Genomic DNA, 17,798 nt, shown 5'->3' with positions numbered 1-17,798 from the left:
GTGACGCCAGTGATGTAATCTTTAAAATTATGTCAGATCTGGTTTTAGAATTATTACAGAGTACAAAAAAGAAAGCTGGTTTAATTAACTCTTTCACTAAAAGTCCTTAGTCTAGCTATATACGTACTGCAATACCAGTTTTCATTTCGTAAGCCAATGTTGAAAGCTTACAAAACCCCACATAACCTGTCAAGACAACAGTTTTCTGCAGAAGGAAAGAGAGGGAAGAAAGCAGCTCCTGTGGAAAGAATTTAAATGTTATAGTTAATGAACTCTAAATTCCAAAGCTGCACTGAGTGTTATGACACATCAAAATTGTACATTTAAATTGCAAATTCTAGGGTTTAACATCCCGAAGCAACACATGGGCTATGAGGGACACTGTACTCGAAAGCTCCGGATCAATTTAGACCACCCGTGGTTCATGCGCTGACATCACACAGCACAGGGGCCTTTTTGTATTTCACCTCCATAAAAATACGGCTGCCGCAGTTGAGTTTGACCCCGCGACCTTGGGATCAAAGCCATTGAGCCAGCGTAGTAGGTAGCTATGACAACTTGCTGTAACGGAGAACTCCATATTAATTTCCATCACTCAGGGTGCTTTGCACCAAATCTCGGTAGACAACCATTTTTACAATTCAACTACATCACTGAAATTCAGTCGCTGCAGCCGGGATTGCACGCATGACCTCGTGTTCAGTAGCTTTTCCCACAGTGGTGACTCGATGGCTATGGTGTTCAGCTAGTGAGCACAAAATAATGGCTTGGATCACAGTTGCAGCAACCACATCTCAATGCAGCAAAGAGCAAAAACTCTTGTGTACCAAGATTTAGAGCACGTCAGAGAAAACAGGATGATGCAGCCCCCATGCTATGACATCCCTCACCACTGCTTCTTTGGCCTAGGTACGTAAAAATTTATTGTTACTATTACTAGACAATTAAAACAGAGGGGAAATATTTGCCCTTGACTTCTGGTTTATATATATAGTAAAACCTCATTAAGGCGCACCCGCTTAAGGAGTATAGTTTCATTTAGAACAGAGACGCATGAAATCTCCGACTCAGCTTTCATTAAATCACATGCATTTGGTGCCTGCTTATGGCACAGTGGCTTATCCCAGACAACTGGGTTAGTGTGTGCCTACCACTGTGTACGAGGCTGCAGGGGTGTCTCACAAAGCAGCCATGAACCACACCACGCATTGCAAGGAAGCTCCACCGGTGCTCCCTAAAGCGTAGATTGTGGTGATACACTGATAATGACACAGCGCAGCACAACATCCGGAAAGAAAATACCCTCGCAACCTTGCAGGACGCACTCTTTCCTCCCGTTGCCCGGGGCACAATCCTGCCACGCCCACTGCCTCCTCGTTCGCAGGTGATGGTGTCGCATGACTTGGCTTCTCCGTAGTTTAGGCTATCAGCAGAAAACTTTCATTTTCCTCTATGTGTAGCAAGCACCACTGCCACGTTGCTGGCTGAATGGCATCACTGCACAGCTGTGATTTGGCCCCGTGTTGTTGCCTAGTTGCATTTTGGGCACTACCATAGATGGTGCTTCCCACGCCCAGTGCTTCCCAAGTGACATCACAACTTGTTACGTCTTGCGCATCAGTGCAAAGCTCCTAGGTTGACCATTAAGGAGAGGATCGACATCATGCGGAATGTTGAGTGTGGGAAGGAATCTTTGCTAATGTGTAAGATGGACCTTCCACTGCCCAAAAACGGGGCCTAACAAAGTTGGGTCCCGGTTTAACTGCCTTTGAGGCTGCACTAGTAGCAGCAAGAACGCATTCCTGTTGTCCTATGTGAATAAACGCTTCCGCAAGTGACTTCTCTTCATGAAATACCCGAGGCATTACCTTTTATGAGATTAGTGGATATATTGAAAAAATGTTTGGTTAGGACAAACTGCTGCTATGCACGTAACTTTTCTGCGATCCCGTGGGGTACACCTTAATGAGGTTTTACTTTGCACTACAACAAAACTCCTCTACACACTGTTGCAACGCCAAACACGCGCTACGCGAAAGCTGCTTTTTATGGGGGGTCGCCATGCTCTAGACAATGCGGATTTATAATTTATTCGAATCAAATCAGGAAAGTGCATCATCCAAATGTTGTATTCAAAAAGCAAGACCGTCATATGCTATCTCTGCATCCAATTCCAGAGTGAATAAGCGAGCGGTTTGACTGAGAGAAGCATGCACATTTAGCGTTGCAACAGTCTGTATAGTAATGTAGCTGGGACCAGGCAAAGTCTACTATATCAGTTGTTGATGATGGCATGGCTCTGAGGATGGCTACTTACTAAACACAAAGTGTTGGTTTACAAAAGAAACACAAAAATACCTTCCATCCTGCTCCTATCTACCCATTATGTGAAAATGATTTATTTTCAGCTATCATATTTTATGTTATCATGTTTTCGATTTCATTTAAGTCTTGTGGAAGAACCGCATTTGCATGAATACAGTGCAGCTAAAAATATAACGTGGGTTTGATTCCATGTAAAAATCATAGTTTTGCGTCAGCACGGCATCGTCTTCCACAGCCTCAGCATCATTTAAGAGGCAATAGTTAACAAACGCGCAACACAGTCAAGCACGCAAATATGCCCACACAGCGCCACCACGCCTCTGCTTCTTGATGCCACTCCCCCGTTCTCTGCACTGCTATGTTGCAAACATTTGCCTTTTTCTTCCTTTCCCTACTCCTCACTGTACTTTTACTAGCTTTCCTTTCTCAGTGACCCGCACTGCCTTCTTTCTACATTCATTGCCAGCTTTACTTTTTCTTTTTTTCTCCATCCGTGCCACGCACTTTGAATCACTGCCCCAAGACCTTTGAAAAGTTGGCTTCTCCTCGTTCTTTATAACTTAGTGGTGAAGCCATCTCAAAAAAGTGCCATTTTATTATCTTCGGTAACCATTCGCCTCCTAATGTTGACCTCGATATCCAAGACTTCGCATTGACTGTGATGTGATGTCACCGTACCACAGGAAGTTCGTCGCCACAGCTGAGTGCTCTTTACTACAGCCATTTATTGTAAAAAAATCTTTACTATAAATGAAAAAAAAAAAAAAATGTACAGTTGTCTATGGAAGGTGAAATGGGACTGCAGTTTCACATTACTATAGCCGAGTTTACTATAGTGGGGTTCTACTGCAGTATTTATCAGTCACTAGAAAGACCCATCATAGAGTGAATGGGGCATGCAGCACCTTTAAAAATGTGCGACATGTGTTTGTGATTATTGGTTTATTGGGGTTTAATGTCCCAAAGCGACTCAGGCTATGAGGGACGCCATAGCGAAGGGCTCCGGAAATTTCGACCACCTGGGGTTCTTTAACGTGCACTGACATCGCACAGTACACGGGCCTCTAGAATTTCACCTCGATCGAAATTCAGCCGCCGCGGCCGGGATTGAACCCGCGTCTTTCAGGCCAGCAGGTGAGCGCCGTAACCACTGAGCCACCGTGGCGGGGTTGTTTGTGATTATTAAATATCCACTCAACCTCTACTTTCAGCCTTTTCCCGAGTTGCTTTCTGCCCCCACTATACATGATCATCAGCATATGTGGTTAATGGTGTCATGAAAATAAATTGCTGGCACAGGTTGCCTCTATTGCATACTGAGTGAGCGCTGCAAGCACTGTACCATGTACTGTAAACATTACACAATCATGAATGCAATTTAAGGAGGTAGAGCGAGACTTCAGGAAAACTATATATATATATATATATATATATAGTCGCTGTAGCTCAGCGGTAGAGTACCAGACGCATAATTCGGAGGTCGTGGGTTCGGATCCCACCGGCGGCATGTGGTTGTTTATTCTTTTGCTTTTCTAATCAATTAGCTTTAAGCGATAACATATTCAGTAATATTCTAAATCTAACAATAGCACAAAATAAATAAAATTAAAAAAAAATCACCTGTGTCCCTTGGTTTCTGTGGCTGTTGGCTCCTCTCATATTTATAATGAGCCCCTCATTCCCCTTCCCTTGTTTGCTTAATTGCTTAGCGAGGGCCTCGGTTCTGGCAGCCTTGACGCCATAGGGAGCATAAGAGGGTTCTCACACAGCTTCCACCCTCGCCGTTTGATGACGTTCTACGCCACATCAGCGGTAACTCAGGACGTGCTACGTCCGCCGCTTACGAACGTGGGTGGCGCTAATGAACACTCTCAAGGTTAGGTTATTTGTAAACATAAATACCCCGCAAAGCAGAAGATTTGACAACCGCCGCTGTAGCTCCGCGGTAAAGCACCGGACGCGTAATTCGGAGGTCGTGGGTTCGGATCCCACCGGTGGCATGTGGTTGTTTTTTCTTCTGCTTTTCTAATCAATTAGCTTTAAGTGATAACATATTCAGTAACATTCTAAATCTAACAACAGCACAAAATAAATAAAATTTAAAAAAAAATCCCGTGTCCCTTAGTTTATATATATATATATATATATTCGTCAGACATGAGAAGAAGTCTGGCTCACCATCCTTAATGAAAATATATTTCTCAAGTCTGGGTGTCCCCATAAATGCACAAAAAAAATTAAGAAGCCAAAAGTCCAACAGTTTTTCCTCAATAAGTTTTTTACATACTCTCTGCTACCGGCCCCATAGCCTACAGAAACATGCAACGTATTATGATGTATGTTTAGTTAAATACATGCATTACAGCATGCATATTCAAATCAAAATAAACCTTTTAACTACCAAATGAATTCCCGAAAAACATACCCCAAAATTGCCAAATTGTTTGGAGATATCTGTCGAAAATTACTATTGTTGGGCTTAAAACGCGCTAAAGGCACAAAACGCATTTCACGGACAATTACCACCCTCTAATGTAAAGAACTGCAACTAACGCAATATTCAGCCGAAACTCATTTTTGGCAGTGGGAGCAATGCAACACTGGGCCTGACGAGTGCGACACGCCATTGGTAATATTCGTACAATCTCCCACGATGAGTGCAGCTCGGGTTTGGTGGTTAAAGGGTTAAATATAATCGCATGATAAAGCGCAAGGAACTTGGGAGCCATTTGAGCCACCCCCTTCCAAACAAAGAGAGAAGTTTTACACAGATTAACCATGCTGAACCCCCGCCCCTACATTTTTAAAAAAGTTTTTAAAGAAAAAGTCCAAGAAATACAAGTTTCAAATCGAACTGCCCGTCCAAGGGTGACCCATAAATCCACTCCTGGACTAGGTTTTACCCAGAAATGAAGAGCCCTAAGCATAACGCACGCAGGGTCTGATCAGGATGCATATATTACAGAGCAGCCACATCTAGGACTATGCGCGAACACTGCATCGGCTTCCAGGCTGTCAATGATATTTGAAGGTAACACTTCAGAAATGAACATGACACAATTAAGTGTGGCAAAGTCTCTCATATGTTCATGCACATTGCCTCCCATGTAGTGCTGACCACTGCCACCACTGTGTCATACCACATCCACTTCTTGCTAGCGCTGCTTCGTACTTTCTGCTGCCCAGTCCTGTGCCTGCTCATCGATTTTTCCCTTCCCTACTCCACACAGCTGCTCCACTGTCTTCCCTTTATAAACAGCCAGCTCCACCTTCCTTCCATGTTCACAGCCACTCTCTCTTCTGCCCATGCGTGCTGCACACTTTCGTATCTACGGACTACAGTTATCGTAAATGCCTTCTCCTTGCAACTCGGAAGCCTGGTGGCTGAGATCACTCTCTCTTTAAGAGCAGGAAAAAAAATCATGCCATGCCCGCACCTTGGGTCCAAAATAACAGGAGACATGTTCTAAAGCTGATGGTCAGAGGAAAAAAATTAGCCCTGTATTCATGCAAACATGGTATGTGCCCTCAAGCTTTCACCACACTAGCAATGCCAAGGAGAAAGACAAACACTGACTTTGACAAAGGCTGGTTTGGGGCATTATTAGGGCCTATGAATTTCTTACACCAACGCACATGACCAGTGCACAGGTTTAATGAGTTATCTCACATACATTGATCTAACCCACAGCACTTACTCAGGGAAACAATTTGCACATCAGAAGACTGCAACTCGGTTTATGAGGGGCACGTCAAAGTGGAGGGCTTCAGCAATACTTCAACCACCAAAAACAAAAAAATCCTCTGTTCAACACAAGGGCACCTTCGCCACTGGGTTTCTATTGTGGGCCAATAAACAAAACATGGGCTCCAATTTGCAAACATAATCACATGGCAACCATCGTTTGTACAAAACATCTCTCCTTTGCAATGTAAACTTGGAGCTTTAAGTATTTTTGCTTCCCTTTCAAAAGCAAACACCAGAAAGCAATCAGGTTAGTTGCTAAAAGCTGAATAATAAGAAAAAGCAGGAATACTGCATAGTGAACTAAACAAAAGAGCTGAATGGAAGTGCAGAGCAAAACTCAAGTGCATTTTTGGTTGATCTGCTTATTTACCATGAAAGAGTTTCAGAGGAGTGTTTTTCATACTGCCAAAACGTAAATTGATCACTAATACAAAACAGCCTACCTTGTTCATTTTGCTGCCTTGCACTGAAACAACACCATCACTACCTGAAAGAAATGCAAGAAATGAAAATGTTACACTCATAAATTAATGCTTTATTTTGTGGCCGATCCACACAGACTGTACAGAGCAGAGAATAAAGCTGTCTTGGTTCTCTACTCACTGTTGCATATGACAAACTCCTTCCCACTCAGAATTTGCCGCAAAAGCATTTTCATTTCAAATGGACGCATGTTCAGAAGGTACTCAGATGCTTCATCGGCTGAAAAATGCAAGTTCATTAACTCAATGAAATGACCCACAGAGCATCTCCCAAACTAAACTCTGCTTTTTGTCCAATGCACCCACCAGAACACTGAAGTGAGCGACCAAGTTCGGACACCATGACCTGAATGATGAGCCCCACGCGCAGTCTCAACATCTCCTGAAAGAGCTCTGGCTCTGTTCGAATGAACATAGACAAATACACAAGCAGCTCCTGCAAAACCAAGCAATGAAACATGGCACTCAGCACAAAGCATTTGCACGCATTCTTGCTAACTAAAACCGAATGACCAGTCTGTCAAAATTGCACAGCCATGTCTTAATGGCATACTAATGCTGTCATTGCCAACAGTAGTTCATAAGTGTTGATGCTGCCTGTTCCAATTATTACAACTGCTGAACCATTGTAACCTACAACAGACACTTTGTTTTGGCAGCCAGAAAAAGTCATTCATGCAACCTACAATGGGTCCAGAGAACAAAAATTAGTACTAAAGCATAATTTTTCCATTCTAAATATACAAAATGTTACTAATGAATCAGCATTTTTTTTTTTTCAATAAGTGCAGTGATCTAACTGCTCTTTATCAAAACACAAGCGATATACAAAGTTATCAATTTTGACTACATAATACAGGAGCATTGTGAACCGGTGACATCATCAAAGCAGAGAGAAATTTTTTATCAGCGCAAGTGCCAACTGCAGAATAAAAAAAGGTGCCATGAGTACTGGGACATACAAGTCTGGGTTGACAAGCATGCAGATCTCACTCCTGAAATATGGAGTTCAGGCAGTAACCAACCACACAGCAAGTTAACCATGCCAGACAATTGCTAACTTCAGCCAACTAAATTAAGCATGATGTAGCAAACACTCAAATTTCAAAGGCAGGGGATGTACTAAAAGAAACTGAACATATTTCTTGCTCCCAAGTACTTCTGAAGAAGCAAAATAGAAAACAAAATTTACAGTAAACAAGAAAATGAATTCATGCATCAAATCATGCATGATAATGTCTAAAAGTCTTTGCAAAAAAAAAAGCCTTACAAGGTGAGATACGTCTACAAGCATAAAAGTCAAGTTAACCTGTAACCTGAATACACAGATTCATTAAATTTGTACCAGATGTACGCAAATGAGAGCATTGTTTTGCAATGTTCTCACTTGGCTCAATTTTATCCAAAATTTTGTGCAATACATCAAGTAGCAGAGAGGAGCAGAAACCAGTGAAAACACAAGGTCAATATGCACCTGACATTCTGGAATATCCTACCCCCTAAAATTTGTGACCCACAGAAGCACCGAATTATAAAGCTAAACAGAAGAAAATTTTGTGTTTGCATCATTAATTATTCAACAACACATTAAACCTGCCATTAAATGTATACAATTCTGCAGTGACCTCTTCAGATGGTACTGGCTTTGGAACAATAAAACAGCAGCAGCAGTTTGCAGGCAGTAGTCGGAATGGATCATTATGTCTCATGATGTCATTCCACAAGTGACCACAACACTTGCAGTTACTGCAAAAACTTTTTTTGGATAGGAGAGATAAAAATGTCATTTTTCTTTTTCAAACAATTTTCTTGTTTACCTCACACCTTCCAATGCATTGTCTCATATCATTAAATATGGCCACCACAGTCCTGCTACTCCAGATACCCATCCAGCACTTTTCAGCAGCGTCACCAAGCAAACATCACAAGTTTTCCTCTTCAGGCACTTTCCATTCCACAAGCAACAATAAGTGGCCAGCTTTAACCATATCTCCATACATTTCATTGACTCGGATAAGTGTGCCTGCCCTTAAAGAATGCACTGTGCTTTAGATATACCACATGAAAATTATCATCGCATGGGGCTCGGTGGTTTGCCCATACAAGAATCTGCTTCACTAAAGCAAAATGACAGCACAGGTTCAAATCCTGTTGGCCAACAGGTTTGCTTTCGTGTTACTTAAGTTACTGAAATTTTTTTTTATCTGGATTCATTTCAATCCGATTGCCTGCTCTGAGGTTTCAGCAGTTTCATTTACTGACTTCTGCTGACCTCAATGGGAATGCACAATGTCACTCTGAATCACAGAGAGAGAGGTCAAGGAGCATTTCATGCAAAGAATATACAGGGTGTTTCACATAAGACTTTATAAAATTAAAAAAAATAGCCTTTTTGAGTTAGAAGGGCGCTTATTTCAGCATAGCAATGTCAGCAGTGCAGCAAATCACAATACAGCTAAGACGTGCTAACTAGCAAGACGGTTAACTAATATTGAATAGCGAACTTTTTATTTTTAAAAGTTTTAAAAATTTCGAAAACACGGTTATCCTCGGCACTGTGGTCCATCGAATTTTGGCTATTTCGACGAGTTAAGTGCACTGGAAAGGTTGCTCTGCCTGCAAGTTTCTCAAAAGCGCATGTATTCTGGTGCGACGTAATCAAAATTTGTTGGGCCTCAGCACCGAAGGTAACCGCATGTTCAAAATTCTAAAAACTGATATGGATATTACTACAGGTGGGCCACACACGTCTCAATAATTAAGGAGCCCAACAGTAATAGTTAAGAAGTTAGCTATTCAATATTAGTTAACCAGACTGCTAGTTAGCACACGTCTTAGCTGTATTCCGATGTACTACACTGCTGCCAATGCTATGCCAAAAAAAGCAGTCCTCTAACTCAAGAAGCCTATTTTTAAAAATTGTGTAAAATCTTAGGTGAAACACCCTGTATGTGCTCTAATTAATATGCATTGATTCATTCCACTACAGTTCCTACAGCTCCCTTGACTTCCACAGAACGAGTCTGAGCTGACCGCAGCTGCTCTTCTTCCCTGCATGAAATTCACTAAATAAGCATGATGGCACCAGCATGATGGCGCACGATGCCTTTTCTTAACCATCAAACAACCCATGCATGAGACATCAATTGTACCATCACCAAAGCAGGCTGTACAGTGAAGAATCTTTAGTTCACCTGTTAGTGCCCAAAAGAAAAAAGAAGGCCTCCAAGAGTCATCGCACTGCTGGTAAACTAATGTACTGAGAATAGCCGAGCTTACATATTTTAGCATTTTGTTTACCATGTGTGTTTCTGTGTCAGATAGAGTACTTAGTGCTGGTACGTATTGCACTGAAAAGCGAGACTACTGCGGGAATGCATTCACCTTTCCTCTCCTTGTTACATACCCCTCCTCGTAATGCTAACCAGAATGAGACTGAGCCTCCTAGTAAACAGTTTGCGCTTCACACAGCAGTTACCGCACCTTCACTCTCTGCTCAACTAATGGAGCCTTTTCCACTTTTTCACGTTAGCCCACTTGTTCCAACTCTTGAAGCTCTTCAAAAATCATGCTTTTTGACCATCATTATTCGTGTTATGTAAACCACTCTCATTTGTAGGTTTCTTATGTTTTTGTACATCACCCTTCACTTTTGTACTGTACCATAATTCTTCAATGTTATCCCTTCCACTCCTCTCTGTAACAAATGGATGGCTCCGAGATAATATAAATGAAAAAAAAAAAATCTCCTCAAGGTCTTGTTTCTTTAGCGAAGCCCCCCATTCACAAGTGCTGCAGTAGAAAGGCACCTGTCAATAAATGTTTCTGCTTTACAGGTATCCCCTACGAAGGGTTGTTAATACATTTTCCTGCCTGGCCTCTGTAGACCCGCCGAAATATCACATGCATTCGGTTAAACAGCCCCAACTACACAACCTACATATCATCAGGGACCACCTTCTTTACCTGTATAATGCAATGGCACATGCATTATACAGTAGAACACAGCAAATGCACTGTGAACTGCTTGTTTCACTCTTAAAGTTATATGCAAACATTAAATTAAGCAAACATCTGGTATTTCTGGTGCCCCTTTAGTAAGGGTGTGCATATATTCAAAGTTTTCAAATAGCGAATAGAATACCCTCCTATTCAATTCGCTGAAGGAATCAAATACAGTGCATTTTCAAAATTATTCAAAATGAATCTAATGTTTTCTAAAGTTTTTGAAAAGTTCTCAAATAACTGCCATGCTTAATAAAATTAGTTTTCTTCTATGACTGTTTAAAAAAAATACTGTACAGGAAGGAGGAGTCAGCATCATGACACCCATTCATGTGGCGGTGTTCATGAGGCTCATAAGCGGCCTCCAAGATTCAGTGCTGCAGCAGGGCTCAGGCAGGTTTTATTTGTTTTCTTCAAAGATTATATTAGCTATTGCTTAACCCTTACTCTGTATTTCTTTCTAAAAATGTGCCTGTTTACTAGGGTTATAATTAGGTCCTGTCAACCTGTCTCAATGTGTGAAATTTAACAAAACTAACAAATGTTGCATTGCTCATGAAGAAAACTGCCTGTGTTTCTTTGGGCTCAACCACTGGCTCATTCAGTTCAGATTTTACACACTGGTGGCATGTAGCAGTGGGTTTCACTCAATGGTATATCTGGGTGTGGCACATGCCTGTTTTGTCCACAATAAATCTAAGTGTCTGCTATCTACAGAACCACAAAATCAGAGACACAGTGTTTCACGGCCAAATCCAAGGTGGTTGCATGTGTTGCTAAAAGTACGAAGCAACTGTCAAAATGACATCCGTAGCTCTCAGCTTCCTAAAGATAGACACCAATGTCTGAGGCATGTACTCATGAGATGTCACGGGTGCCAATTTATGGTGCAGCGCGCAGCTTCAGCAGTGGAAGCCGGAGCAGTTTGCAATAGGCCAATTAGATATACTTGTAGTCTTTTGCCGTGCTATGAGCACCACAAAATGGCCATCACTGTGATGTCAGTGCATACTCCCTATTCCATTCATCACGATTGTTTGTTTCATCTGGTGCAACCACTGTCCACGATTTATTGTGAACAAAGTAGGAAAGCACTGCACCCAAACGCAGCATTAAGCAAGAGCTGCTGCCACATGCAACCTCTGTGCAAAATTTGAGCACAAATGCACCAGTGGTTAAACAGAGAGAAGTACTAATACTGGTCTCCGAGTACCTCAGGAACCTCAGTCCACCAATCCAAAAGAAAATGAAAGAGCAGAAGAACATGCTACATTGGTTGCATAAAGTATAGCACTGATAATAAGCACGAGGACAAGAAATGTGCGCCGTTCAAGTGACTGATGGGGTGAGTACCATGCCATGCTTGAAAAGAGTGCTTGCCACAGAAGAGGTGCCAGCAGGCAGGCAGGCAGGCAGTGGGAGTGCACCTCAAGCTCCGAAGTGAACCAGATGCCTTACTTGGGTCAACATAGCCGCACTTTTATCAGCACCATGGGCTTTGTAAATGATAATACGAAGCTGTTTCGCTGGCTGTGGCCTATAAACACCACAAAAATGTGTTAGTCCCCAATTCTACCAGCATATACACATTACAACGCTACTAAAAGACACAGCACATGCTGCTCGAGACAGTGCATACCAGAAGATTTACAGAGAGACAATAGACGGAGACACAAGCACAGATGGATACACAAATGCAACTACAGGCAGCTTGCCTTGTGATGGTGTATTCATTCATTGGAGGCATGCCTACTGTCACTTGCTTCTGTCGCACAAGCAGATCTGTTACAGCCTGTAAGGAGAACAATGGCGTACGACGTCTGTGAAGAACCACAATATTTACGCATACATGCTACAGTACATCACCATAAAAGTAGCAGAAAAAAAAAAAACTTTCAGGCTTTTCGTCTTCCCCCAAACGCAAAGAAGTGAAAGCCACAGCTTTGCTGCAACCCCACCCCAAGAGGGTTTACAGTACAGTGAAAGTGAGATGAGGAATGTCTGCTCCATGATCTGTGGGCAGTGTTCCATGAATGTGGGCAGCGGTATAAAGCACATGCCTTTTATTCAGCTGTCACGAGGAACCCTCAGAGACACAAGTGGCATCCCACTCGTGTTGCAGTCAAAGCCACTCAATGCCTATTTCACAACCCATCTTGTTTTGTTTCATTTGCAATAAGCTGTACTTCCCTGAGCTACTGGCCACACCTCAAGAGCTATAACTGTGGCTATGCAATTGGCATCACATGGAGATGGCAGACATTTCAATCAAAGACTAACTGTGTGCAAGTATGCACTACTGACACCATTACTTTCATTGGTCCTTGCGTGCTGAGTACCATATCATGGCAGAGGACTATCCCGTATGGATGGACACTGCACGCACTGTTTTCATTAGTCATTGAGTTCACAAATGCTTGTGGAATTAACATTAGAGCCACACTCACTTTGAAACCACTAGTGTAGCTGCCATTAACAATGGAGCACATTAAAGCATCGCATAACAATTTGATGTACTGACATAATTTTATTCACATACTAACTTGATTTGCCAACCTTCTGCACAAGAAGTAAAAAAGAAAGTAAACACAGTCTAGCCCAGTTATAGCGAAGCCACTTACAGCGAATTAGCGGTCATAACGAAGGGACTTCAATTTCCCGTTCCAATTTTTGCATTTTCCATGTAATTTTGGTCCGGTTTTAACGAAGTCAATAAAAGCGCATTCAGCAGATATAGCAAAGAGATTTCATGCTAACCCAAAAATAATCTATCAGTCGGCACGTTCTTATGGCAATTTTTGGGTGAAAATAACGCAGAACTCGGCTGACGGAAACCTTCGCAGCGGCGTCTGCTCTCTCAAGAAACAAGAGGTGTCTTCATTGCATCACTTGGCTCGACGTCCTAGCAGCGCGTCGTCCCGTGGAGAAGAAAAAAGAAGTAAAAAAAAAGCAAAGAGGTGGACCGTTGGTGACGTCACAGAGAGTGACTGACTGGTCCGATAGCGGTTCTTGAATTTCTCTCCAGTGGGTTCTCAGCACTCGAAGCAGGGAATGGAGAGCTGTGCATGTTGGAAGCTGTGCACAGCTGTTGGAAAGTGCAGCTGTTGCTGCACTTTGGAAGTGCATGGAAGTGCATGCACTTTTAGTTACTCGCCTTCCAGCCTTGTTCCGCTTCTTTCCTGTTCAGTGACTGCTGACTTCTCTGATTAAGGCAATGGGCCTACTGAGTTGTCACCCTTATCGAGACCGACTCGATTTCTCTAGCTATGTCGAGTCTCGAAAGTCCCGACACCTCGACGGGGAAGAGAAAGGTGCTGTCTCTAAAGACGAAGCGCGCCATTCTGGACGCAGTCGCCAAAACGTCAAGAAGAGCGATATCGCGCGGAAGTATGAAATTGCGCAGTCCACACTTTCAAAAATAATCAAGAACGGTAGCAAGAACGGCGCCATTCTCGACAATGACGTTGGCAGTGGGCACCGAAAGAGGATCCGGTGCGCCACTTACGGTAACATAGAAGCCGCGCTTTACAATTGGTTCCTGGATATGTGATCAAAGAACATTCCACTCAGTGGACTGGTCATGCTGGCGAAGGCCAAGGACTTGGGATTCGCTCTCGGTTATGAAGGCTTCCAGCCAGGAAAAGGGTGGCTCTAGCGGTTCAAGGAGAGGCATGGCACCACGTTTAAAAACACTGTCAGGGGGGCTCAGTCCATTGGCAAGAGTTCACTCCAGCAGTGGATGGCCAAGCACTGCAATCGGATTCTTTCGTATTCCAACAAGGATATCGACAATGCAGATGAAACCGGCTGTTTTTCCAACTGCTGCCAACGAAGACTCTCGTGGTGAAAACAGACAAATGCGTGGACAGAAAGGACAACAAAAACCGGATCACCATGCTGATCTGCACAAACATAGATGGTTCGGACAAGAGAGACTTGTTGGTCATTGGCAAATCAAGAAACCGCGCAGCTTTGCCGATGCTGTCTATGCCAGTGACGTATGTAAGCAATAAGAAGGCATGGATGACACGATACATTTTTGGCAAGTAGCTCACCGACTTTGACAAAGAGATGGTCCGAAGGAAGTGCAAGGTGCTGATGTTGCTTGACAACTGCAGTGCACATCACGTCAACGCACACCTGATGCTGTCGAGGTTTTGTTCCTTCTCCCAAATACTACCGCCAAGGTGCAGCCCAAGGATCAAGGGTTATTGCCAACTTCAAGGTCCACTACCAGCGCAGAGTGATCGAGCGCTTCCTCATCGATGCTCACACTGCCGACAACATGGCCAATATGAAAGTCCCTTTGGTGAAGGCGATTTTGTTCGCAAACAGAGCTTGGAGGGACGTGAAGCATTTGACCATCACCCACTGCTTCAAGAAAGCTGGCTTCTCCCGAAGTAGCAGCGTGGGTGCGGTGCCTGCCGGGGCAGAAGCTGCCACGGTTGACACAGCTGCAACAGCTGATGGTGCCGCCTCCTTGGAGCAGCTCTGGGAGTCCGCTAGTGGGTTGGACCTTGTGCCTTTGGGTCTGAGCTACATGGACTTCGTTTTCACCGACGGCGACCTTGTTGCTACTGAGGACTTGACGACCGACAAAGTTGCCGGAAGTGTCATGAACGGGGCCACTGTGGACAGTGCCTCTGACAGCGATTGCTATTATGCTGGTTCTGCCCGTAAGCCAGTGACCTCAGCAGCGGCCATTGCAGCAGCTGACACTCTGCACATGTTCCTCGGGAGTTCAGAGTTCAACCAGAACTTCGGTCCGCAGTTGGACGACATGGAGGCCACGATGCTGAAGTCCTTACTCGCGAAACGTGTTCAGGGAATGCTGGACTAGTTCTTCAAGCGGCAATAAATCAATTAGCTGATATATGTATTTTTTCTTTCATAGCCCAGATATAACGAAATAGAGAATATAGCGATTTCCGATTCCCGCCGACTTCGCTTTAACCGGGCTAAACTGTATTTGACAATTCCAGCATAGCCATCATAGTATTACACCGCTACATTGTGGTACATTCACTATGGCAATGAAATATTTTAATGCAGGTTATTAAACATGTCACTGTCACCAGCAGTGATAAGCTGGAAGCCAAGTTCGCATTGTAAAGATCCTTTGACCTCTTTTTCTCTGTCTTCATGTGGCAAGGCCTATAGCTCTCCAATGCAGTCTGTGAGGGCATTCTCTTGGTTTGTGGCATCACACACTGGTTCCCACAGTTTCACATGACACACTTTCCCTCAAGGCTGCACCAGATTACATGTGAGCAGTGCTGAAGGAGCTGGCCCAAGCAGTCGTTGGGCACCACTCCCTCATTCAGATACAGCAGGGCTCCTTCTCCTCACACTAGAACATAGCATATCCCATTCACTGTGTGCTTCTTATCTGCCCTAGCCAATGAAAAACAAGGCTTGTTGGGCCTCTTTGTGCTTTGCAAATGACTGCAACACCCGTGTCACTTTGCGTGCAGACAATCCAGGAGACGATATGAAAGCTCAGAATGGCATAGCACAAGAATGGCTATACTACTTTGGTGTTCAAGACAACTAAGTGAGCAGTTTGTTACCGGCCACTTTTGTATCTTGCCGGAGTGATTTATTTAAAGCTATGCAGTTAAGGTGCATTTGCCACCCTCTGTGCCCAAAGACATAAAGGCGCTCATTTAAATACTACACTGAAATTTCAAGGACACATTAATAACTATTTTTGCACGTTTTGTAACAAATCTGACTTGTGCAGGAACTCAAGGTGATTAAACTACATGAAGGTTTACCTTTGCAAGGTCCTCCACTTTCTTTCCAAGAAGGCCAGCAACATGTCTCACAAGACCCCACTTGTGTTCTTTGTAAGCCTGAAAGAGTGACAACTATGAGCATACAGTCTCATTTAGTGTAAATTACAATCACCCCTACCTTTTCATACAGCTCCTTCAGAAGATGTCTCACAGTGATCACACGGTTGCCGTCACCCAGCTCGGTGTCCCACTTTAAACCCCTGTTGAAGATGAATCAAAAGGATACATCACAGTGATGAAAGTAAATAAGTGCTTCTACAGGATGTCCCAGTTGACAAGTGGTAAAATTAAAAAAAGGTGCAGGGTATTAGAAGAAAGGAACAAAGTGAATATCTTCAGACATTATGTGGAATTGTATCAAGAGTTTTTTTGTTGTGCCTAGCTAATTAGGTGACCTCAACTAGACTACTTTTAATATGCTTGCTTTCATTGCTCTATCATCAAAAAGTTTCAGAGTTTTGCAGAGGTTTTTCAACTCAGTAAGGTTTTGGAGCATGCATTCATTGAAAAAAAGAAATGCTAACCAAATTCAATACAAAGCTCATTTGAACTTAAGTTTAGAGTCTGTGTAGCCAACCTAAGAGTCAACTGCAGACCCATTTGACTAACCAGTGCTGCTTCAACTTAGTGCCAGTTCTGCTTTCAAGCAGAACAAACTAAGCACTGCCTATATCAAGTTAGCACCAACTTTACTCCTGGTGCAAAGGAATTTTTTTTTTAAGATTGAGAGATTAAAGATGATTTTTTTTTTTTTTTATGACTGCTGTGAAGTCAGTCTACATGACGCTTATACACGCCTCCATCCAGGTGGTTCTTCAATTCATTCAGTGTGCCACACACTGCATGTTCGTCACATGTTCGCAGTTTTGCAGTGGAGCCTTCTCACATGCAACAACATCACTTGTGAAGAAGCTCCACTGCTACCATGCTGCATCATGGAGGAGGCCACGAAGGCTCTTATCCTTCCAAAACAGTTCTGCTTAGACATTTCCAACATTCCTGCTCAGTAAAGCATTTACTGGAACTGCGAAAAATCGTGGTTGACATGTAATTTTCCTCTCAAAACCAGACAACCACTGCCTAGGTTTTCAATGAATAAATCTACCATGATGCAAACTGTTTGACAATTTGGAAGGGTCATTCAATAATTCGACGTTCGGATAATTTGGATATTTTCCCTCACATCCTGACGTTCTAAGTAATGAGGTTTTACTGCATAGTTAACACAAACCATTCAACTTCACACACACTGGTTAAAGCAAACTACTGCAGTGCCACAAGCACACAGTCAAAGGGTTTGAATGTGCAGATGTGCTTTCAGCCTAGTGACACAATGATAAGTTAGCCTTGAACATGACATGTAATTAGGCACATTCTGCTCTTTAGAAAAAGGTAGTGAGCAGCCTTTGACAAAGTTTGGACACACGTGCCCATGTGGCA

The 17,798-nt window shown here is 43.1% G+C and overlaps 1 protein-coding gene across 1 annotated transcript in view; it reads right to left on the bottom strand.

Annotated features, from left to right (window-relative positions):
- LOC149352850 (putative phosphorylase b kinase regulatory subunit alpha) overlaps positions 1-17,798 on the bottom strand; it is a 64,459-nt gene that overhangs the window by 14,612 nt on the left and 32,049 nt on the right. Inside the window, exons 20-26 of the mRNA XM_089582056.1 lie at positions 16,477-16,558; positions 16,338-16,415; positions 12,276-12,352; positions 12,019-12,097; positions 6,862-6,991; positions 6,677-6,775; positions 6,517-6,560 (exon numbers count right to left, since the gene is read on the bottom strand). Of these exons, the coding sequence (XP_089438182.1) occupies positions 6,517-6,560; positions 6,677-6,775; positions 6,862-6,991; positions 12,019-12,097; positions 12,276-12,352; positions 16,338-16,415; positions 16,477-16,558 (589 nt within the window). The remainder of the gene's footprint in view (positions 1-6,516; positions 6,561-6,676; positions 6,776-6,861; positions 6,992-12,018; positions 12,098-12,275; positions 12,353-16,337; positions 16,416-16,476; positions 16,559-17,798) is intronic.

This window comes from Amblyomma mixtum, chromosome 3 (assembly GCF_055824585.1).
Source record: "Amblyomma mixtum isolate Tamu chromosome 3, ASM5582458v1, whole genome shotgun sequence".
In the NCBI taxonomy this organism is placed as follows: domain Eukaryota; kingdom Metazoa; phylum Arthropoda; class Arachnida; order Ixodida; family Ixodidae; genus Amblyomma; species Amblyomma mixtum.
Note: the sequence above shows the minus strand (reverse complement) of the source record. Positions and strands in the feature narration are given on the sequence as shown.